The sequence below is a fragment of the Gymnoscopelus braueri genome (genome assembly GCF_963280865.1).
Source record: "Gymnoscopelus braueri genome assembly, chromosome: 13".
In the NCBI taxonomy this organism is placed as follows: Eukaryota; Metazoa; Chordata; class Actinopteri; order Myctophiformes; family Myctophidae; genus Gymnoscopelus; species Gymnoscopelus braueri.
This window is the reverse complement of record NC_137615.1, coordinates 20,099,631-20,124,375: the sequence shown is the minus strand read 5'-3', so window position 1 is coordinate 20,124,375 and position 24,745 is coordinate 20,099,631. Positions and strand designations below refer to the sequence as shown.

Sequence of the window (24,745 nt, the reverse complement as noted above, 5' to 3'; positions counted from 1 at the left end):
ATGTATGCATACTAATTGTAAATGCATGAATGCGTAGACGTACCATACGGAATTGAAAACAATGCCTGCCCTGATCATTCCTTTTTGTACACCCTTGACAGATTCAGCTGAAGTGAGTAAGGCCAAAGTTACCGTGGAAACCCCCCATAGTTCTGTGAAGATGAGAGCCAATCAGATTCCCGTGGTAGGGCCTGAGGATGACCTCACTGGCATGATGCTTCAGGTACGGAATTTACAGCTTTTGCTGGCTTGCCATTTGTTTTGTTCTTTATTGCAATAGCATTTATTACTCATGGAGCAGACCATAATGTATCCACACAGTAAAATTCAGTGTTAAGTTATCCATTCATGGGTCCATTTGGTCACATTTTATACTCTAAGAATGTAATTAACGAGCATTTTGCTGTTTAGTATCCAGTAGTTTCTCTGACCTGCTGTTTTTCGATGCTGGATGAGATGAATCCCAAAGACACACAGACAATGATGGTGATGTCCCTTGCCTTGCCTCTACAGATATTCCCCATAAAGGCAGACCCTCGCTGGCACGGCCCACCTCCCAGCCAGCTCTCCCTGGCTCTGCAGCAGGCTCTGGCCAAGGAGCTGCTCCGTGCCAAGCAGGGTCACATTCAGCAGGCCGGCTTATCCGTCCGCCTTCTCCAAGCCATGGCTGCCCTGCTCACCTCTGCCCACGCGGGGCCCATCGTCCTTGCAATGCACCGCAGCCACGCCCTCTCCTGTCCGTTGATGCGTCAGCTCCACCTCTACCAGGTGCATGGCAGCCGTTGTTGGTGCAAATTTTCATGTAGTTTTCTTTTGAATAAAATTCCATTTAGTTTTAGTCATCTGAAATGTTTTAGTTGACTAAATATCATACGATTTTAGTCAACTAAATCTACAGTTGATTTAGTCGACTAAAATGCATATTGGCGGGCCGTGACGGCTACCGAAAATAGTCGATCTACAAGCTCACAACTCGCTTGTAGATCGGCTTTTTCCGTAGAATGACACCCGCACACAACCAAGCATAAAAAGACTTGTCTTAGTTCTACTGGATCTCCACTAGTTTTTATTCATTGACGAAATTGTCATTATATTTAGTCATCATAGCTTAGTTTTTATTTCGTTTTTATTTAGTTTTCGTCAGTGAAAAAAGTAAGTCGACAAACATTTTTCGTCATAGGTTTAGTTGACGAAATTAACACTGATGGCAGCAATGTCAATTTCAATATCACATGACTACGCTGATGTAGATACTGTACATGATTGCAAAACCTTGTTTTGAGTATTAATGCTTGTGTCCTGTGCCTTCCCAGCGACTCGTCTCCCAGGATATTGCTTTCTCTTCGCTGTTCCTCAAGGTCATTGTAGAGATGGTGACCTGGTTAGAGAACCCCACTGTGGAGGGAGGAGGACCATTAAAGACTCTGCTCAAATCCTTTGCTGGGGAATATTCTCACAAACACAGGCTTACTGATGGTGAGTACCCCTTCTCTTTAAGACAAAATCTAACTTATCTCCAAGGGGAAATTAATGTGTTACAGCAACCAGTAGCAGAATTAAGGGGAATAAGTTAGCATGTTCATATAGGTGCTAGATGTCCTGTGCTACTTTGAAGGTGAGGAATGCGCTTGAAGTTTGAAAAATGCTTTTGTTTTTATCCTTGTGACATCTGATCATAAAATATGGCCTAGTGCTATGCTATCGGATGAGAGACACCTGGTAAAAGTCTATCCACATGCCTTAAAATAAAACAAATTAAAGTCGAATTTGACTTCTGAATATCTGTGCTTTACTAACTAACTAATTGATCTCACTTGTAAAGGGAACAGCATCTGGTATAATGTGCCTCATGTAGGGCACGGTCATTTTACAGTTTTCTACAGATTATGAAAGTGCAGATTGTAAGCTTTCAAGTGATGGGTCAGTGAAAATAGTTGAATATATACAATTTTGTTGAACCTCATTTCAAGAAGCTGAGAAAAAGCCCATCAAAGTTCTTACGCTTCTCACAGCCACTAACACGGAGCTTAGTTCAAGGACAAATTATGCATATAAGTAGTATTTTGTGATTCTAAAACTCTTCTTTGTTATGTTGAGGGGATACTTAAACATTTAAGCTTGTGTAATATGAACTTCTTTTTTTTGCCCCAACCTATTTCCTCGATTTGTGTGATTTTGTTTTTGCCGACTTGTGAGCATAATGTGACTGAGCATGTCTGCCTCACAGTGCGTACAGGTTTCCTCCACTTGGCCGAGGCTCTGGCCTATCGCAGTGACACCGAGGTACCTGTGAGAACCATCATAGCCATGCTGAGGGCAGGGGAGCGATGCAATGCAGAGGCCGAACTCATTGGCAAAGGTATAAAGCTTTTATTACTGCCGTTATGGGCCGTGTGTGAGCAAACCTTAATCCAGTGTGAAATGACACTTGGAACTGTCTGTGGCAATAACTGTAGCTCTGCTATTGCTGTCCTTTTGAATTGGTGGTTGGTGTTGCACAATTGCCTCCGACTTGCCTGTGTCCTTCACCATCTCCTTCAGGATCACTATATGTTCCCCTGTTGTGTAACCTATTCCCCCTGATTTTTGAATAACCACTTAAACCCTATATACTTAGTTGACCGGGGTGCTCTGTATTAGGTCTGCTCCTTTTTTTCCCTCAACACCAAATGTCTTGACCAAAAATAGCTGATCTACAAGCTCACCACACGTAACTTTGCAACGCTTATATCCGGTATTTTTGCCGAATGTTTTTCCCAGAGTAAGAGACACTAGCATTAATGTGGTTAAAACCACAAACAAAGACTAGCTCTAACAATGGCTACCTGCCTTGTGTCCATTTTGTTCAACACGTTCACATGAAGCTTGATGACAATGCAATGTAATATTACACTGGTACCAGTTTGCTTACGTAACAACTGTAATGACGGCTACCCAAAACCCTATTAGTAAGCACCTTGTTTATTTCCCACAGTGTTACAGGGCTTGATGGAGGTGAAGTCACCCTATTTGGAGGAGCTGCTGTCCCTGCTAATGACTATTGGTACACAGAATGGGACAGCTGGCCCTGTTGCCATGGTAATTTCGCTGCTGCTCCAGGAGGCTGAGGAGCGAGCTGTGAAAAAAGAAGTGGATTCTAACAAGTGAGCCCCGCAATTCTATTTCCGTCTGAACTCATGCAAGACACATTTTTATATTTGACAAACATGGCCGCAGTGACATGAATTGCAAAATGAAACTTCTTGTCTCTATAGCTGCGCATAGACAGCCTTTACGAGATTTGTTTTGGAGAAGCTTTTATATGTTGTTTTTTGAAATGTTGCCAATAGCCGTGCACACTCAGAAGGTGTGGATAACGTGGAGCACTCATCCTGCATGTTCACAGAGGCACCTTTGAAAGCCAAATCGGTGTTGTCAACAAGGCAGCTGGTTGCTAAGACCTGCTTCTGCTTACTGGACATAATATAACACATTTGTTTAAATGATATTCTGGTACTGCTACTTTGCATGGTGTTTGAATGCTTTTCAACACGAGAGCTTAGGTACTTAACACTTAAACCCTATACTTAGTTGACCGGAGTCCCCTAGGGCTCTATGTACTAGGCCCCCTCCTGTTTTCGCTTGGCGCTAAATATCTTTGCTGAAAGTAGCCAACCTACAAGCTCACTACACATTGTGAGTAGAGGACCACAATGGAAAATAGCCCTTGGGCATTATTGTGTTTTCATCCTCGGTGATGCTACTTTGACTGTATGTCGGGAAGTGCTATTGTGCTCTTTTTTTATGTGATGTCACCAAATAAAATCAACCAATCAATCAGATCGGCTATTTTCGCTGAATTTGTGCCCCAGATAGGGATGCTAGGGTTCATTTGGTTAACATACTCCAAATGTTTTCAAACCTGTGCACGTGTTCTATGTTCTCTTTTGTATGTTTATTGTACGCACCATCCATCCGTGCTCTCTTTAGGGGAACCTGCAGATTATTGGAATTCAATAGATGTCCACTTAGCACTCACGTTTGTCCTCAGTGGGTAACCAGTCAATCTATTCTCACCTTCCTCAGCAGCTGTGAGGTGACAAAAACAGGACTGAGCTCAGGCCTGTTGGTTGATTGGCTCGAGCATCTCGACCCAGAGGTTACTTCAGTCTGTCCAGACCTGCAGCAGAAGCTGCTGTTTGCTGTCAACAAGGTAAAGGTAAATGCTGTTTCCTGCCTTTGTCGTGGTGTTGTATTTTGGGTTTGGTATTGTGACGTGAGCATCATTTCTCCCCTTGTTAATTTGTTCATTTCAGGGGCGAGGCACACCTGCGTATAGGCCGTACCTTCTGGCTCTACTGACTCATCAGTCCAACTGGACCACTCTGTTGCAGTGCATCAGCGCTCTTCTCAGCAAGCGGAGAGACCTGAGGTACACCAACACACCTACACAGTCAAATCCATCATTTGGGGATCCTCCGTGTTGCATTTCTTCCATATGAAGATACACTGTTTATTGTACTTACAGGCTGTCAACACGAAAGTAGGCATTTTGACATTACTATACTATATCTATGTGTGAGACACTATATTAAACAGTTGCTGGTTGATATTTATCAGACTGGACCCTTCATCTGCCCTGGACTTCTTGTGGGCCTGCAGCCATATCCCACGTATCTGGCAGGGCCGTGACCAGAAGACCCCTCAAGTAAGATCAAAAAGTCTATGACAAATTGTTACACGGTTTAGTTTTATGATGAGTACGTTTTGGAGTTGTTCATATCCCACCCTTCCTCTCTGTCTCACCGGAAGAAAACGGAGAAGTTTGTCCTGCGGCTGAACCCAGAGGAGCTCATCAGCCTCGTGGACTTGATCCTGTCGGAGCCAGAGTTCAGCGACCGCGATTCCCCCCCCCATGACAAGAGCACCTTAGACCAGGCGTCCTGCGCCCTCATCCAGTCCAGACTGCCGCTCCTTCAGTCCTGCTGCAACGGAAACCTGGAAAACATCAAGAATGTCTCTGAATACCTCATCAGTTGCACAAAGAAATGGGGGGACAGGTAAAGATGTGTACTCAGTATTCTTCAATATTTGTTTATAAGAACTCTAATTCCTGCCTCCTCTCCTTCTGTCCCTTCCTCCCTTGGTTGAAGACACACATACTCAAAGTATTTTGCCCGCCACATGGTTCACCACGGTGCTCACAGGTCATGCAGCTGGACACGTTTTCTTGCTCGTACTAATTAGCCCGAATGCTGAATGTGGTTTTTTTTCTGTTAGGATGGTGCTGATCAACTCGGTTAAATCACACTAGATTTCCCCTCTTTAGAAGCAGATGAACTTTTCAGGCATCCTCTGTCAGGCACAATGCTGTGTGGACCAGGGGAAACTCGATAATTAGGCCTATTGGTGTGAAATTAAAACCAGCAGAAGTCGTCTGTACTGTGATCTCTTTAACCCTTTAAGATCTGAGGCGATTCTTTAAAATGTTTTCAAAATCCTAACAGATTGTTGAAAAAAATGTAAAAAAATAATATTTTGCGATTTTTCAAAAATAGCTGATCTACAAGCTCATGGCGCGGCACTCGGTGCCGCGCTATGAGCTTGTATATCTGCTATTTTTGAATAGCCAAAGAAACCTAAAGTGACACAGATGCGTTCCAGGTCTCAATGGGTTAAAAGCTCAGTGTATTATAATGAAGCCAAGAGGATTAAGGCTGAAGCTCTAAACTTGCCTGTGTTGTGAATTCCTGCCTCTGACTTAGCTGTCAGAGATCAGGGTGCAACTTCTTTGTGGAAGCAGAACCTTCTTTCATGAATGTGTCTCTGGTTATTAAACCATTTTAATGAGGAAACTTTGGCCAAGGTCAAGCAAAATTAGCTTCTGAATTACAATATTTTAAGTACTGCTAAGCTGTTTGGTAAAACGGCTCCGACTGAAAACATGGTTGGATAAAACCATGTTAAAAGTTGAACACTTTGTTGTGTGCTGAGTGTTCTTTTAGTAAAAGCTCATTGCTACAATATATTAGATGGTGTTTGTTCCCAAGTACAGAATTACTAGTTAAGTTGATCTATAATGCTTGCGCAAGGGCATCCCGGTGTGGCCAGTGCACAGTGTGTAGATGGTACTAATAAACATGAGTTTGGAGAAAACAACATCATATGAGACTGATAAGAGCCTTCACCAGCACGAGGATTTTACAAGACGGCAGTAACTTAGAAGAGAATACGTCTGAATTTCATTGTTCAAATATGTCTACTGTATAGTCAAGAACACGCACTTAAGTTTCCCCCAAAGTGCTTTACATACAGGCTGTACAGGCTGCACAATTCATCTCAAGCAGGACAACAACACAAGCATGGAAAATAAAATCATGTACCATCAACAAATGCCTGTTCAAATTGTAGCGTTTTAAGGTTGTTCCTGAAAAATGTCCACAGAGGCTGCATCTCTCAAAACTTGTGGAGAAGCATTCCAAAGTTTAGGGGTTACTGCCTGAAAGGCTTTGTCACCTTTAGTTTTTAGTTTAGTGTTCTCTATCTAACAGACCCTGATCAGCAGACCTTAGGTAGAATGGGCACATAACGTGGGACCAGGTCAGTTAAGTATCCCGGGGCCTGACCATGCAGAGCACCAGGACCTTGAACTGGGACATTGTTGCACCCCTTAACCACTTCCACTTTTGCGTCCCTATTTTGGGCATAGCATTATAGGTGAGAAAATATGGAACAATTAAATTGATGAGCTATTGTCGCATAACACTGTCATACACGACAAAGTATAAAATAGGGCTTAAGTGGTTAATATGTGATGACTTCACGATAGAGCTATCGACAGAGCTGTCATGCCAACATACAGCTCTAGTGATAATCAGTTGGAATAGATTAAGTCATTGACACCAATTAAAGTTTCTGAGCCCATGGGAACATTATCTGATTAAGAAACCGCAGCCATTTTTATGCAATAAAGTCAAATTTTCTATGTATAATTCTGAGCAAAGGCTCTTTCTGTGGGTCTACATATTCAATCCCAGTTCATGAAAAAGCTCCATGCTGTACATGTTATTAGATTATACCTGCCCCCAATGGAGCGGGTGTATTGTAATCACCCCTCTTTGTTTGTTTGGTTGTTTGTCTGTCACGGTAGTTTTAATCCGATTTGGATCAAACTTTGCTGATGAGTTGGTTGTAGGGTCAAGACCTGTGCTGTTGATTTCCTTTCTTTTCAAATTAGTCAAGGTTTAACCCTATGCTTATACATGGGTCATACTGTATTTAAGATGCATCTTGTTGCTTTCAATCGTGGACATGACCAGCACTACAACGTGAAGTAATCAAAGGGATGGTGTGCCTCTGTAGTTTGCCGCCTCTCTCTACTAAAGCCTCATTTATACCGTACTTGGCTTTGATTGATTGAAAAAAATTTATTAGGCAAAAGAATGTAAAACAACACAGTTACATTTATAATGCTTTTGTCTAAAAGGTCCGGCCAAAAAAGTCCTTGCGGAGTTGTTTCCGTTGGGGTCCTTGAGTTAATTTCATAGACATATATAGTAGCAACCAAACAGTTCAAAAATCAACATGAAAATACAGATAATACATAAAAAATACCACTATGTACAAAAAAAGCATTTAAAAAATATATGTACAAAAAAAAAGGGGGTGGGGGGAGCATGGAAAAATAAAAAATTATATACAAAAAAAGCATGAGGAAATACAAAATATGTACAAAAAGAGGAGGGGGGGGGTCGTCTGTCTACATGGAAACTGGTACTAGCTCCTCTTTCGGCCTCCAGAAAGATGGGTTTTTAGGGCTGTTTTGAATGAGCCCAGCGAACTGCATTTTTTGAGGGATGGGGTTAGACTATTCCATTCCTTAGTGGCTGTGCTATAGAAGGAGAATTTGCCCATGTTTGTTTTATGGGTGGGTGGTACCAGATTGTTGTTTACGCTCCCTCTAGTTTCGTGGCTGTGGGTGTCACTAACTTTTTCGAGGCTGTGCATCGTATGTCGTGTAGATCGGCTGTTTTGGGTGCGAGAGACCGGCGCGAATCTAAGTGTAAATCACGCCTAATGTCGATTTGTTCTCTTCAGTGTGATGAGCAAGCGGTGCCAGATCCTGCTGCTTCAGATCTACCTTCACTTTCCCGAAGTCATCCAGCATGTGACCCTACCTGATGCCACCTTGAACAGTGGGGGGGCAGTAGACGGCAGCAGCTGCAAGGTGAGGATCCCTAGCGATTTACCACAGAGGTTATGTGACTGTCCTTACGGTTGTCCTAGGAAGTCTTATCCATGACTGGAATTCACGCAGAAAAGATATCCGATAGAGATGAGGTGAAGAAATTCTCTCAGCTGCGTAACTTTGATTATATCTTTCATAATGATCTAGGCAATATTTCTAGAAAGGTGCTGTACAGTCCTCCTTCCCAGTAGAATCCTTGAGAAGCGAATGTTACCTGGAGACGATTTCAGCAGAAAAACTGTGTTTTGGTTCATATTGCTTGACCCTAATTGTAAAACAAGGCAATCTAGGAGTGTACGTAGTTGAGTTGCATTTTCAGCACCTTCTGGTCGGCAGAATGATGGGTTGCATTGGCCAGGCCTCACGCACATGAGATACACATCTCAATGTTATTTTTATGGTTATAAAATAGAATGGATATAAGTAATAACGATACAACCAAACATACAAATGGACAGTCTCATTACAATAGTTATGCACTCACTTCACACAGCTCAACTAATAACTGAATCACTGATTCCTAAAATAATTCCTGAGAGTTTTGGCAAGTCGACCTGTATTTGGCAGCTGTAGCCAGTAATGTTTAATTGTGCCAGATTGGATCAAGTTTACACTTTTTTCTGCCAACCACTGAAAAGTTTGGTCAGCTAATTAATTTCCAAAAGAAACTGTTCAGTTTTGTTATAGTTTATGGCCTTTTATAATTATTCAGGTCTTGGTGTACTGTTAATAAGATGTTCCAAAGAAATAATGACCATTTTACATTAACTGATCTATTGCTTATTGCTTAGGTTGCTGGTAAATGATTGTATGCAGTGATGTAAATAACTAAGTACATTTACTCAAGCACTGTACTTAAGCACAATTTTGAGGTATTTTTACTTTATTGGAGTATTTAAAAATGTCGATACTTTTACTTCTACTCCGCTTCATTTCAGAGGCAAATATTATACTTTTACTCCACTGCAATTTTTTGAAAATTTAAGTTACTAGTTACTTTTTTTAGATTTGTATTATTATTACAAAACATACATTACCCACTTTAGCCCTGCGATGCGACGCATTGTGAGCTTGTAGATCGTACTTTTACTTTTGTACTTTAAGTATATTTTGATACCAATACTTTTGTACTTTTAAGTAAATTTAGAATTCCGGCCTTTTACTTGTGACAGAGAACTTCTACATTGCAGTATTGATACTTTTACTTAAGTAAAGCATTTGAGTACTTTCCACCACTGATTGTATGTGTTGTCTGTCATTCAGCTCGATGTCTTAGTTCATCGTCTGGTCACATTGCTCGCTGAGACTGGAGAGTCAAAGACTGCTGAGAACCGTATGTCAGATGCCAACCTTGCCTGTCGGAAGCTGGCCGTGTCCCATCCTGTCCTTTTGCTCAGGTAAACAGTATGGGAATAAATGGGTGGAGGTAGGAGCTAACATTTTTATCATCGATGTCAGGGGGAACGTTGTATGTCCAAAACCGTTAACTTTTCAGGATATGAAACGAGAACCTGCGTTCCAATGGATCCAGTGTAGTTATTATTTAGTCTCTATCTTGGCCATTAATTTATGATAAAACATAAAAAGATGAACTATGGAGATCCAAGGTTTCTGTCCGATAAGCGACGTTTCCTCGACAGAAGGATAGATGGATCTGAATCTTTGCTAAAGATTATGACTTTATTTTATATTTCTGTACTCTCAGACACCTTGCCTACATGAAAGGGGGTACAACATACTGACTTTATTTTTTCATTTACATTTTTTTTACTCCCAGACACCTGCCTATGATCGCAGGGCTCCTCCATGGTCGCATTCACCTCAACTTCCAGGAGTTCCGGCAGCAAAACCACCTGACATTCTTCACAAACGTACTGGCCATCCTGGAGCTGCTGCATCCACTTGTTTTCCACAGTGACCACCAGAGGGCACTACAAGACAGTCTTCTCTCATTCATGAAGGTCCTTCAGGTGGGGAGCCGGCACTCTTTGTATTCAGCTCCAGAGGATTTAGGATTAAGTGGAGAGATATCTTAATTGTTTTACGGACTTACTAAAATGTACTTTTGACAATTAATATTCATTGTCTTATTATGTGCTGCTTACTCCTCGTAGAACTTTCAGAGAAGCCGCTCTCCATTGGTCTTCATCAACAAGTTTCTGCAGTTCACGCAGAAGTACATAACTCACGATGCGGCCGCAGCCATTCCCTATCTTCAGAAGCACTCTGACATCTTGCAGTAAGTTTGTCAAACCATGCATGTAATCATTTTTGAACCACTTTATAGCCAAAACAAATCGAACAATTTTGGCAGATCTACAAGCTCACAACACGCTGCATCACGACGTGTTGTGAGCTTGTAGATCAACGGTTTTGATAGATTAAATGGTTAAAGACATTGGTGAAAGTACAAAGGTTAATCATTGAAAGATTTGCTGAAACGTTCAAAAATTCATTCAGTCTTCGGTGGGAATTCCAATCATATGAACGTTGCCTTTTTTTCTTTTTTTCCAAAGGGGTTTGTGTTCTGAGAACCCAGACCTGGTCCAACTGAAGTCTCTTTTGGCTGGACTCACCCTGCCTGTAAAGAGCCGCTCCTCAGACGTTGCAAGTGACGATGGTAAACACACTTCACAATGGCTTCCTTCGCCAACTTTCAAGGGTTTTCCATATCTGCAAAAAAATCGAATGAAACTATGTTAAAAGAGAGTTTTCATGTTTTCTTCTACGACATAAATTACACCAGTTAACTCATTCACTGCCAGAATTATTGCTGGCCGCGTTTGCCCACTGCCAGAGATTTTTCATTGAAAAAAAATAAGTACTCAGGAGCCGAGATACATAATTTTTAAGTTTTAAGTTAACAAGGAAGTGGATGGGAGTCTAGATCTTCGAAAAATCATATCTCCTTGGTCTTTGGGTCAAATAAAAAAATAAAATAAAAAAGAAATTACCGGTAAGTTTTTTACGTCAGTGGCAGTATTGGTTAATTACGTCAATTACGTCAGAGGCAGTGAATGAGTTAATATCTAATATATCTAATAATATCTAATGTGCTTTTCGAAACCTATAATTGCCTATGATTCAGAAATTGTAAAAGTGTGTTGATTTGTCGGGATTATGTGAATATAATTTATCCAATTCCCGATGCATTGGAAATCTGTGGTAGGAAAACGTGTTGTTGGGCTACAAAAAGACATCATCCCTGTAGCACTCTATTATTAGCATGTTGAAAGCATCTCGGTATGTTTTCGTAAATCTTCGGTTGAATAGAGTAGGCAGTAGTAATAGGCAAGATATCAAACCATTTCCGGCAAGCAGGCAGTCATTCACCCATGTCCGTGTATTGTCTGCAGAGCCTGCCTGGCTCACGGTTTCATTTAAGCCTGATTTATACTTCCGAAAATTCTCACAGCGCAATACGCTGTGTGCTTGTAAATCGGCTATTTTCGGCGCGTAATACTGTCGATAGATTAAGTATTAGGCTACGTGATCCAATCCAATGAGCGATACATTATCGTCTCTGTCGGGTGGAAGCCTCATATGTCCAAAACTGTTACTTTTCAGGATTCAAATAAAAAAACGGCAAAAGTAGCAGATCTACAAGCTCATTTGTGCATCTGCTACTTTTTATATTTTTGTGTGACACTGTAGTATGAAACAAGTAGGGCATTAGTTTACTAGAATATGGAGATAGGAGGTTTCTGCCTGACAGCAACGTTATGCTAAATAATAATGTCAGTGGCTTCTCCGTTTTTGCCCTCTCCATCAGATGAGTCGTCTACAGGGTCCCTGCCACTGGTCAACATGTCAGCCCCCGTTTCACTGACCGCCGCTGACATGACCATGTACCTGAAGAAGATGTCCAGGGGAGAGGCAGTCGAGGGTAACTAACGCAGTGGTTCTCAAACTTTTTCCCACAATTTGATATGTACCCCCATCTGAAAAGGTTTTGCCAGGGACCCCCAGAAGAGAAGATTTGTGTTAAAGAATGATCAAAATTATTTAAAAAAATGCTCATAGTGCAGCACGAAGTGATACGCTATGAGCTTGTACATCTACTATTTTTGAATGGGCAATGTATAAATGGATAACGTTTTTAAAACGATTGCGATGCTGTATTAACACATTTTTCTGGGGACCCCCTGGAACACCCCTCAAGGACCCCTGGGGGTCTCCAGACCCCACTTTGAGAACCAATGATACTAACGCATCTGCATAGCAATAGCAGGCACAGAAATAACATTTTGGTCATAACCTACATGACCTATATGTTGATGTCTCTATTGTTTGTTGTAGATGTACTGGAGGTGTTGACGGAGGTAGACGACAAGTCCAGGAGGAGCCCAGAGATCATCCAGTATTTCACTGTGAGTCATGAACAACAGCAGCAAAAAACAAGTCTGTGGATATTCAGCGGTTGGTTGGCACCAGTACAGGAAAAGCTATTAAACATATGAATCCGTGCACCCCCTATTCTGGGAAGAGCACTCAGAGAAAATAGCTGATCTACAAGCTCACAGCGTTTCACAACGTGACGCGTTGTGAGTTGATATATATCATACATTTAGTAGATCGGGCAGCAATCAGAATTGGCCGATATTCAGTAAAAATATGAGATTGAGAAAACCGATAGATGATGCATACAATGTTTAAACGTATAAAATCTTACAGAACCTTAATGAGTTTGTGATGGCTAAACATCATTGTGTGAAGTCATGGAAGTTTTAATTTTGTTTGTAAATCTTTTTTTTTTCCTGGAACTATTTTCAGCTTGACTTTTCAAATCAATCCATGTTTAAAACGCTATAACCACTTCAAACGGATAGTTCCCGTCCTTGATTATGATGATCTGAGCAGCTACAGTAGTTGCTCACTCTGAATGCCATTCCCCAATCCTACCCTAACCTTAACCACACCTACATAACCTAAACTCAACCAGCTGCAAGCTATAACCATTAATTGCCCCGATCAACCAAATGACATAGATTCTGGAGGGTACTGAATATCCACTAACTAAAAAGAAAAAAGGTATGGTATAGTTTGTTGTATAACCTACCGAATATTACCTGTTTTCTTTTTTCTTTTCAATTTAGAATGATCTACAGAGACTGATGACTTCCTCAGAGGAGCTATGTCGGAACATGGCCTTCAGCCTGGCCCTGCGCTGCATCCAGAACAATCCCTGGTAAGTTCACTGTACTCAAACATTCATCCCCCTATGGAGCGCAGGATGCTGTGGAAGGTGGAGAGAGGGAGGAATTCATTTTTATGCCTGGCACATTAATTACTTATTCTACTACTTGTAAAGAACCATGAGAGGACAGTATACGATTTCCATTCCATTCAGACGGAACTGAAATTATTATTATTATTGCGAATCAAGATTGCAATATGTTTGCTGGAATAATAATAATAATTAATTTGATCTATTTGATCCGATGGGGGAAATTCAGATTTCAGCTTCACCCAGCTGATTGCTGTCCTATTGTTGGAAGTTCCCAAAATAGGGCATTGTGGCACAGAAAGTCAGTCTGTTTTTGAAAAACAAAACAATCACTGGTTGGGACAAAAATCCCTACATGAGTAGTTTCTAGTTTTGTATAAATCACATTTAACTCATGCAATCCGCAAATGCATTTACTGAGATTTTTAGCTATAACCATTATTTTAGCGGACCCCCCCCCCCCATCTCAAAATATTTTGTTCCAGGGACCCCCAGAAGCAAAGATTTGAGTTAAAAAGAGTTAAAGTATATATATTATATTCAAAGATTTGCACAAATTTTCAAAAAAAATAGCAGATCTACAAGCTCGTAGCTTGTATCTGACATTTTTTAATAGCCAAAGAAATCTTAAAATGACTCAGATACGTTCCCGGTCTTAATGAATTAAGTAGCATGCTTTTTCTGGTATACAGCCTGGCGACAGACTTCCTGCCCACCTTCATGTACTGCATGGGTAGTGGTAACTTTGACGTGGTACAGACAGCCCTCAGGAATCTGCCAGAATATGTACTTCTCTGTCAAGGTAAGAAAAGAGTCTACTATTTAACTCTTTAGCTACTTATGCCTGATGTGTACTTGGTTGTGCACCGTGTCGCACACCGAAAATAGCCGATTTATAAGCTCATAACATGTCACAGCAACAACGCGTTGTGAGCTTGTAAATCAGCAAAATATTTCACATATTGCTTCATAACTCACAACTTTGTTGTATTTTGAGTTTATTTTTATCCCCTCTTTGAGGCAAGAAAATTAAGCTGGTAAAAAAAATGTAAACCTCAGCAGCAATCATGTTATTGTTACTAGAAAATGGATTACACTAGTATTCTCTGGAATTTTGACTACTAAGTTAATACTAAAACTAGAATTAAGCCGGCAGCTAGTGGAAACATCAGAGCCTCAGGTTTTCTCATCCATGGATTATTTTAATTTCATAATGTCACAAGGCAGAATAAGGTCTTTCACTTTGGTATCAATATTAAATCTATTTATGTTTCTGTGGTGTGTCCTACACCCTAGTTAAAAGACAGACTCTTAGGAAGTGTGTAATGTGTTTTTTTTTTTCAGTGCTCAAAACTATTCATAAACATATCTCTGTGGCATTTCTCCCCTTGCAGAGCACGCAGACATCTTGCTCCATAAGGCTTTCTTAGTTGGGATCTATGGCCAAATTGACACCAGTTCAATGATCGCCGAATCTATGAAGGTCCTTCATATGGAAGCAACAACATAAAACCCCATTACCAGAAATGATTAGAGTCAGTATAATTACAATTTTCCTTTTCTTCCTTTTCTTTTTTTTCCTGTGGTTATCTTAACCCTCTAATGTAATTTTATCTTGATTGATAGACAGTGATTGATAGTGATTTCCATAAGTATTTGGTCAGTGGCACACTTTTCATCTTGGCTTATCTTGATTTAAGTACATAAAAAGGCAGAATAACACTTTTAAGTGTTTATCCAATACATTCACTGTAAAAAGGAGGAAAAAATGTGTTTTACTGGCATCATACTGGAGCTCATTGTATGTGTGAATTCCTTCTTATTGGCTAAACTCAAAGTTCCTTAAGCTTTGCATTATACAGTACACTCAAATGCATTACCGTATGTAAACCTCTGCAATGTTTTCTGAATAAAAAAGGTTCTTGAAAAAAATTAATCTTACTTCATTTTCATCCCACTTGATAACATATAAATTATGTTGCATCTTTCAACAGTTATCTTTGTTACCTCCACCAGCGAGAAGTTTTACTACAGTTTAATTTCAAAAGCAGTTTAGTGGAGAAATCGTATAGCATAAGCATGGAAATTTCACAAGAACCAATTATTGCCTTTCATATTAATATTCCGGCACCTCAAACAAGACGGATGGGGAGAAAATAAATGGAGCAAGACCTTGTGTCCTTTCATTTCATTCCAATAATTTTTGTGTACTGATAAAACTGGAAACGGCTGTCATAAGTGTGCTCACTTTTCACTGGGGTGTAGCAAACAAATTAAAGGCATGTTGCCAGTGCTGTGATGGAAACCGTTTTGCCATGAAAAGCGTGAGTTGTTTTGCCCAGTGCCACAGACTTCATCTGAAAACCTCTTGGAGAAGTCAAAGCGGTCGGTCGAACGATGTGCAGGCATGCTTGCAACGCAGGGAAATGGACGCTCCCATTTATGGTAAATTAACCGTGGCAGTAATTGGTCAATCATTCAGACCACAGGGTCCTTTGAAGACGTGGTGTGGGTAGACCATTACACATCACAAAAGGCTGTTGCTGGTGTTTTGTTACATGTGAGAATGCAGAGATTAACCTGTTGCACAGTGAAGGTTAGCTTCGCCTCGCTGTGCGGGTGAGACAAGTCCACACTGGTGGGTCAGTGGAAACTGTCATTTAGGACTAACAAGCACTTGACTATCTATCTATCTAATGGGTCTTTGCCATCATACTTCAACTGTGCCCCAGATATGCTGACCTTCTGGCTGATGTGTTAATTGCACCTGTACGGTGTCCTGTAGCTAGCTGAAAGCACTGTTTATAGTTATCCATCAACTTACGACACAAGTCGCAGCAGCCTAGGCTCTTGGTAGGGCGCCAGCATCCTATTGGCTGGGTGGCAGTGAGGCGGAACAGAGATGAGTGACAGTTAACGAGGAGGGGGGGAGGAGGGGAGGCAGGTTGTCACTGAGTAGCGTGATGAACCACTGACAAGTTAACAACTTCTGGTTTTATTCATCTCAGCAGGTTTGATGTCCTCCAAAGCAGCTGTTAAAACCCTTCCACTCTCGAAAGCCCACGGTGAACATGTATTCATTATCCATACAGTTCACCTATGATACACACATTCTTTTTATATTTTTATACATATTTTGTGATAACTCGTGTCTGACTCGTGTCGGTGTTGTCCACCGACTGACCGTGACATGAGTGCAAGTTTGTGGCAGACGTCTGCGGTCCATCGACCGACCGACCACACCCTCTAGGCATGCGCAAATCTCTGCGTTGTTAGGCAACGGTTTCTGTTTGTGTCTGACATCAGTGCATGTTGTCCACCGGCCGGCCACGTCACCAATTAGGTTCTACACACAGGGATCCATGCCTCTGCTTTTAAGGCATGAGGCAGACCTTTTTCCCACTCTGGACTCTGGTCACTTTTTATGGACGGTAGGGATATTTTATCCGTGCTTGCTTCTGGTCACACTGAATCAAATGCATGCATTTCCTTTTGGGAAATGTAAGCAGTCTGATATGTTTCATAGTTATGTTTAACAATTTAATTAAAAATTTATGTTAACCCCATTATTTCCCCTATTTTGGGCAAATGGTGACAACGCGTAGCGATGCGACACATTGTGAGCTTGTAGATGGGCTATTTTTGCTGTTTGCTGTATGCTTAAGTCAAGTGGCTAAGAAAATACCCCCCTGTTTATTTTTTTTACAAATCGTACCCAGCATTCAACTATAGGAGAGGCCCCGATGTGCTGCTACCTGCCCGCGCACATCTGTCGGCTCTGTGTCTTCCTCTCAATGGCACCCTTTGCTTAGATCATCTCCTCTTCCTCCACGCATGAGTTGCACTTGGCTTGCGTGGAAAAAAATGTGGACTGGCTCTCGCCTCTCTTCTAGCTGGCACTTTGATGTCTGAAGTGTGATTGCTCTTGGATTGTGGCCGCTTTCCCTTGAAGGTCTTGACATGAAAAGCAGGCTGGGCTCTCAGGTTTATCCCATGGCCAGTGATCCAGGACTAAAACAATCAGCCTGCTCACTGTGGGATACTATTACCAGAGAGAGTGGGGCACCGCGCATAGGGGCTTCCTCAGCCATGAAATACACTATTCTTTATCTTGTCTGAGATACAAAGACATTTCCACTGTGATGATTGAATTAGACGCATCTATGGGGCCGTTAATAGATTTTAGTTTTGAGTTTGTGCTTGTCTACGAAGGTAAAATATGAATGGAGGCACCCTGAAACATACATTCTTGCCATTTTGCACAGAGAACGAAAAGACAAACTGTTTAGCATTTGTAATGAATAAAAAAATGAAAAGAGGCTAGTAATTTCAGTTAAGATTGACCCAGTCTGATAAGTGTGATAATGTGACATGTCATTAACGGCAGAGGCACAAGTGACAGCCCTTAAGCCTCACTTATACTTTCATTAAATATTGATCTTATCTTTGCTCATTGCTGTTCCAGGCTGCAAATTACACCAGATAGATATATTCCCATGACACCGGGACTAACGATAATCATCCATCTTGACGTGACATTTGGCAGAACTCTTGTTTTATGAGTTAAAGTGTCATTCTAATGGATGGGTGGGAATGATACTGTGCATTGTTCACTGCCTCTGTCATCTCAAGTTTTATTTGAAAACATCTGGAGAAGAAGAGAACAGAGTTTAGCCACTTCAGCCATGGACATGAATTTTTTTTCGCTCTAGGGCAGAAACCTTTTATCTCCATATTTCATCTTTTGTGTTGTGTTGTGTTGTGTATATGTCCATGTTGTTCCCTATTTGATAGATAGATAATAGATAGACAGACAGACCTTTATCCGCAGGGGAAATTCAGTTGTCATTGTAATACATCAGTTATGAAACACAGGACATGCACAGAAAAGGAGATACAGCTAGGAGTAACAAAATAATAAAATAAAAAAATAAAAAGAGTAAGAGTAAGCAAGTAGGAAAACATGGGGCATTGGGAAAAGAGTACCAGAAACCAGGTATACTACAGAAATCTTGCTTCGCTCCCAGCCCTTGGACTGCCTGGGAATAAGAGTGGTGAAAGAGCTAACCGTATAATAACATTAAATTAACAGGAATACATATAGTCCAAATTGCACATAGACAATCTACCCCCAGTAGAGTTGGTAGAACAGAACAGTCAATACTTTGTCACATGACAATGACAAAATTAGCAAACATACCCAATTTGCAAGCTTACAACGATGTGATGCATTGTGAGCTTGTAGATATGCTATTTTCACACATTTTCAAAGATTTTGAATTAAAATATATTATAATGACATGCTCAAAATAGGGATGCCAGGTTGAAGGAGTTTAAGTCTGTCTGTGGGTTTTATAAATATTTCACAAATGACAAGTACTAACAAGAGCTTGTGACTAAATAATAACTACGTTGATTGGATCATATTGGGACACGTTCTTTTTTCCATTTCCCAAAAGTAAATTGCGCCCCATTCAATGATGTCATGACAAAGTATTTTACAAAAATAAATTGTTACCAATTTTGGAGATTCTGTGTGCAATTAATTACAGAGTATTCAAAATGATGCTGTCGTGTGGATGTAATCATCAATCAATGTTGATGCATATTTTTAATTAGAAATGTATATTAGCATTAATTGGGATGGGAAGGTGTACATGAGGATCATTACATTATCTGAGATCCATGGCTCTGTCACATTCTATTCCAAAGGGGCTTCCAGGTGTCCCTTTCCCCTGTAGCTCTTAATGAATGGATGCAAGCTCAAACAAGTCCATTTCAAGCTAAAGCCACACTAATGGGTACGAGGCACTCCTTTGGTGGTTCTCTAAACCCATGGAGAATGTGCATCCGTCCCTCCATTTTAGACCCTGCTAATGATACTATGATTGTCATTTAAGCAGTGGATCTAGAAGGTTGCCTTGTGATCCGGGGAGTTCGAAATACCTGCGAGGCCAGTAAAGGCTAGCATTAGCCATTACCATTGTTGCCTTAATGCCCCCTTCAATTATCCACAACCAGCTCATTTGAACAAGCATTTGCAGACTGATGTCACAACCACCCCATTGGTTCTTCCCCAATTTCTTGCCTGATTATCTGGATCAATAGGCATTAAAGGACCAACGCTCAGACAAACACGGCAGGGGGAGATCTACTTTCAGACTTGACAGAAATCCCTGGGTCTGTCTACCTGTGTGCCAGGGACAAACTGAAATGGCTATTCAGTCGTCAGTCCCACCACACACACAGTGTTTATTTAGCCACTGCTCAAATGACACGCTTATAATCTATTTTCCTTTTCACCTCAGAAATTGCAAATCCCAAGATTCTCTCTCTCTCTCCCTCTGTCTCCCCTTCTCTCTCTCACACACACCCCCTCACCTCTTAATATTCTTTCTCTCTCTCTCACACACACACACACACACACACACACACACACACACACACACACACACACACACACACACACACACGTGCGCGCGCACACACACACACACACACACACACACACACACACACACACACACACACACACACACACACACACACACACACACACACACACACGTGCACGCACACACACACACACACACACACACACACACACACGTGCACGCACACACATTCTCAGTGTTGCACCCTGACCTCGTTATTACCTCTACACAGGTATTAATTTAGTGTTTGAACAGGTGCAGATGAAAGGCCCACAGGTGAGAGAGGTGCTGCTGTCCTCACTGCTGCAGTGGAATGACCAGACACTGATTCACCAGCTCGTAGGTCTGAACACAGCTATGACCAGCTGTGTTCTGCTCCGGTTCTGGGCTGATCAAAGCCTGCTTGGCCCACCAGTTTAGTGGTGACAACACTGACAGCGGCATGTTTTTGCTGCTGTCTGAACTGATATGTTGTCCACAGGATGTGCTGTTAGGTGATATGTATCTTCAGATTAATTGACACACCTGTGTCTCATTCTCATAGACGGTGCATACTATCACCCCATCATCAGAGATCCTTCAACACTCAAGTCACAGCTGCCTTAAGAAAACAAAACAGAAATGTGTTAATAATCTTGAACTGTCTGAGCCCTTAATGTGTTAAGGTAAACCGCAGTCTAGGACCTGTGGAGAAGCTGAATGTTGTTTCGGGTTCTTGCATATACAGTACATAATACGGTATACCTGTGTTTGTTTTTGTGTGTGTGTGTGTGTGTGTGGGGGGGTGTGTGTGTGTGTGTGTGTGTGTGTGTGTATAGCCTACATACACCCACCCACACGTTATATATACAGTATATTATACTGTATATATACTGTGTGGGTGTGTGACTGTAGACAGACAGAAGTGTCGGGCTCATTAAACAAACATGTAAATGACCTTATATATATATATATATATATATATATATATATATATATATATATATATATATATATATATATATATATATATATATTTATACACTATTTATTTTTAATAGTTCATTAATTAATGATTGTATTTTTTTTTTAATCACATCTACAGTGGGATAAAATAACAGGCTGGGTGTACTGGCAAGAGGCAGAAAGAAAATGTTCAAGCAAGCAAGCTTTCACATTTGTCTTGTTATGAAGAAGAATGTGTTTATTCTGGAACCAGTGGTACTGTGTTTTCATCATCGCAACAAGACTGTTTTCATTATGTCTTCATTGGAGTAATTTGTTTTCAAACTTGACAACTGTTGAACATAAGAAAATAGTGAGTACGTGTCTGACTGAGCATTCACATATAGTCTGTTCCCCCTCCCAATTGGATTTCCAAACAATGATCTGACATCCATGTCACTGATTGAAACTTCAGAAGCTCTGAGTGTCTTAACTTGTCCAAGTTCAACAGAGATAGACTTGGGGTAAATACACCATATCAACACCACCATGAGAGATCGTATGGCATTTCAGGTGCATTTAGTTGGGAAAACTATACCTGCAACCACTGTTGAAATTATCCTATGAATTCATAATCAATCAAAGGATGAATAACAGGTCATTTACACGTTTGTTTAATGAGCCCCACACTGCTGTCTGTCAGAACCCGCTGGGAGTCATGTGACAGGGAAGGAGGGGGAGAAGATGGGAGTGGAACATTATCACTCTAAGGTGAGACAACCTCCACCACTCAAGTCTTACCTTGTCTCTCCAACTAGCACCTTGTGTCTCACCTGAGCTCCCTAACCACAGTGCAACTCTAACTTGTCAGACGACTAATTGGAAAGATTAGTGTTGTGGCTACGGTGCTTTCCTTTACGATTTCATCATTACTTTTGTTTGTTTGTTTGTTTGTTTCTACTTTGTACTAGTGATGCTATCTACTATTCAAACAGCATCCCTGTAGAACGCAAACGTGGCCCTTTTTTACAGGATTGACACCAAAGACTGGACTCATCTCAGAACGTGGACATGTTTGGTCCTGGGCAACTAGTATCTACCCTCTTGCCTGCAGTGTTCCACTCGCCGATGGCTCACTTCTTCCCTGCATTTCCAACCAGACTGGGCTCACCAATCCTGATCCCCGGACCCCTGTTCAGCTACGAATCCTTGAGGAATTACCTCCAACCAGAGCCATGCAAGGAAGCCCTGCTTCTTGCAGCACAGGCAGCAGGGATGGGGCAACTCACAGAGGTCATAGGTGAGTTGGCTTCAAATCACTGTAAAGTCCTCAGTGTTAATTTAACTATGAGTGGACAAATGTCTATTAGGCTACGTTTGTACACTTTCAGAGTTACGAATAGATACATAAACACAGAGGATTTTACTGCGTAAATCTAGAATTGATGCTTCATTGTGTGCCACGCCTCACAGCTGAATTTGTACTTGTGTGGACGACATTCAGATAGCCAGTGACGCCATTTGATTGCAGTATAAATGTTTACAAAAGATTGGCTAACAGCTCGTAACTAACAATCAATTATCAGGCAGTGTTAAAGTGGGTCTAATGAACGTTATGCTAATTATCCAATCTAGAGCCATTAGTTTCTTGTCACCCGTTGGCAATTGTGTAATTGGCGCTTGTGCTGGTGCTTTCCAGATGAACAGAGGCCAGTGAAGCAGCGTCGCGCCAGGGCCAACTACAGCAGCTGGCAGCTGGAGGAGCTGGAGAAAGCCTTCGAGACCACCCACTACCCCGACATCTTCATGAGAGAAGCCCTGGCCCTCAGACTGGACCTCATAGAAGCAAGGGTGCAGGTATTTTGTGCAACTACTTTATGGCACTGTTCGCAGTGGTTCTCAACCTGTGGGTTGAGATAATATTAGTTTTTTGGGGGGGTCCCCAGATGACAGTGAAGTGACAATTTAAGGACTTTTAAGACCTTTTTGATACCTAAAAGAAAAAAAAGAAAGAAAAGTAATAAGACCATTACTGCATCAAAAGTAATCAACAAACTATACTATAAAAACTGGACAAACATTGGCCAATTGCTTCATTTTTTCACAATGTTTAGTTAAAACTAAATGCAATGCGTCAACTCCTACAATTCCAAGTGTTTTTCAGGGTGTGGGGTCCCCAGTTCAATTCAAATATGATTTTTCTTGGGGGTCACGGCCTGAAAAGGTTGAGAACCAATGCTTTATGGCACTATTGTACAGGTGCCATAAAACAAATCATGGCACATGCTGTTTGCTATTAGTTTTCCCACACATTGGTATTTTAAGTAATTAACCACTTTAACCACCCTATTGTAAAACTAGTGAAAATAGACGACCATTATTAATTACAGACTATATTTGCTTTTCTTCCTTTTTTATGCATGAAAATGTTTAACATTTACTTTAAGATATTATTTTTTTTGTGGTTATTGTAATTTATTTATTATTTAATTATTATCATATTTTTTCCATCCAGGTGTGGTTTCAAAACCGTCGTGCCAAGATGCGGAGACAGCTGAAGCTTCAGGGCCAGCTTGCAGGGCCATATGTCAGGAAGGACCATGACGAAAAAGTGGAGAAATTGAACAAGAGTTCACGGCCAACAGAGGGCTCTGACAGTGAGCACTCGGAGAGGAGGCAGGAGGCAGGAGGAGGCTACCCATGGACAAACACTGCAAGTGCGGCTACGGTGACCCAACACGTGCAGGCTGTTGACCAGGCGGGGCCAGGGGACTGGGGGGACAGGTCAGAGAGGCCCAGCCCAGAGGAGCTACGCTCCTGTAGCATTGCGAAGCTGCGGGCCATGGCCCGGGAGCACCAGGCTGAGATCCAGAACACTGTGGTAGTAGTAGTGTCATCAGAAGGGGACAAACCGTTACAAACACAGGAAGCTGATGGCATGCAGAATGATTGATAAGCTTTCCTTGTTCCTGTTTATAAAGAAAATGGATAACAATAATGAAAGAACAATATGTGAATAATAATAACCCTAGTCCAGGCATGATCATTATAGACTTATGTAAAGTATCAGTTATATTTGGGGGATTGATGCATTCTCATGGTTAGCTATTTTTATTTGAGCATTTTTGTCATACAGTATGAAAGTGTTTTTGGCCTTGAATTCATTTTCTATGCCGTATTCTGTTAAAAGAAAAAAAGAAAAATCTTTCTAAAACTGTACATTTGAGCAAAATTCTTTAGTGGTGAACAGTTCTGCAAGACACTTTAAAACACATTTAGAGACACAATTGCTTATGCTAGATTGTACAGCAGTAAAAATGTGTACCACTATTTATTTCGTGTTATTAAATGCAAAACATTATGTTACACATACATATAAAATTAATATAGCCTACCTTGTCTCCTTTATTATGTGGATAGTAATCTCATTTGAATACAATGTCTAGTGTAATGAATTGTCCATCCTGGGGCCTTGGGTTAGTGTTCCCAAGTTTATCTGCAGACAACTGTTGCCCCATTAACTCTACTGTTCAGGAAGAATTGAAAATGAAAACACTCATGACAATTTCTCAATGATCTCATTGATGACACGTCCGTTCCCTGAGCTATCCTGTTACCGTCACAGACAGAGGCAGGATGTTTGCGTGCAGCCACAAGTCCTCAAAGGAAACCATGGAAATAGCTGACAAATGACCTCAGGAACAGTGAGTCCATAAAGATAACATGGCAAATATAGCTTGTTGATTATCTTGCATTTTGGAAAGATATCCTTTTGTCCATTGCTTTTGACATGGGTTCAGTACAGAGTTGCTAATTTAAAAGCAAGTGTTTTGGAATAATCTTTTATACCTGAAGTGATTTATAAAATATATATTTTTCCTGTCCATTGTAGTGGTGCACATTTTTCTGCATGAATATACAGTATGGTAGCAC

At 41.0% G+C, this 24,745-nt stretch overlaps 2 protein-coding genes across 6 annotated transcripts in view; both read left to right on the top strand.

Moving 5' to 3' along the window:
• ints1 (integrator complex subunit 1) overlaps nucleotides 1-15,366 on the top strand; it is a 34,240-nt gene extending 18,874 nt beyond the window's left edge. For 2 of the 5 annotated variants that reach the window (XM_080447580.1, XM_080447579.1), the window contains exons 31-49: nucleotides 102-223; nucleotides 514-768; nucleotides 1,314-1,476; nucleotides 2,228-2,359; nucleotides 2,975-3,143; nucleotides 4,066-4,198; nucleotides 4,296-4,411; nucleotides 4,600-4,687; nucleotides 4,792-5,039; nucleotides 8,077-8,206; nucleotides 9,491-9,624; nucleotides 10,005-10,197; nucleotides 10,342-10,466; nucleotides 10,744-10,847; nucleotides 12,000-12,113; nucleotides 12,527-12,597; nucleotides 13,324-13,415; nucleotides 14,147-14,256; nucleotides 14,849-15,366. In XM_080447580.1, coding sequence (XP_080303706.1) covers nucleotides 102-223; nucleotides 514-768; nucleotides 1,314-1,476; nucleotides 2,228-2,359; nucleotides 2,975-3,143; nucleotides 4,066-4,198; nucleotides 4,296-4,411; nucleotides 4,600-4,687; nucleotides 4,792-5,039; nucleotides 8,077-8,206; nucleotides 9,491-9,624; nucleotides 10,005-10,197; nucleotides 10,342-10,466; nucleotides 10,744-10,847; nucleotides 12,000-12,113; nucleotides 12,527-12,597; nucleotides 13,324-13,415; nucleotides 14,147-14,256; nucleotides 14,849-14,964 — 2,615 coding nt within the window. In that variant the 3' untranslated portion in view covers nucleotides 14,965-15,366. The remainder of the gene's footprint in view (nucleotides 1-101; nucleotides 224-513; nucleotides 769-1,313; nucleotides 1,477-2,227; nucleotides 2,360-2,974; nucleotides 3,144-4,065; nucleotides 4,199-4,295; nucleotides 4,412-4,599; nucleotides 4,688-4,791; nucleotides 5,040-8,076; nucleotides 8,207-9,490; nucleotides 9,625-10,004; nucleotides 10,198-10,341; nucleotides 10,467-10,743; nucleotides 10,848-11,999; nucleotides 12,114-12,526; nucleotides 12,598-13,323; nucleotides 13,416-14,146; nucleotides 14,257-14,848) is intronic. The other 3 variants (XM_080447583.1, XM_080447581.1, XM_080447582.1) reach the window with 3 other exon arrangements.
• Nucleotides 15,367-21,883: 6,517 nt separating this feature from the next.
• On the top strand, nucleotides 21,884-23,765 carry LOC308099452 (visual system homeobox 2; the record flags this gene model as incomplete). Its single annotated transcript, XM_080448195.1, has 3 exons — nucleotides 21,884-22,112; nucleotides 22,512-22,669; nucleotides 23,328-23,765. The coding sequence occupies 3 exons, from the start codon at nucleotides 21,884-21,886 to the stop codon at nucleotides 23,763-23,765; spliced, it is 825 nt and encodes a 274-aa protein (XP_080304321.1).
• Nucleotides 23,766-24,745: the final 980 nt, after the last annotated feature.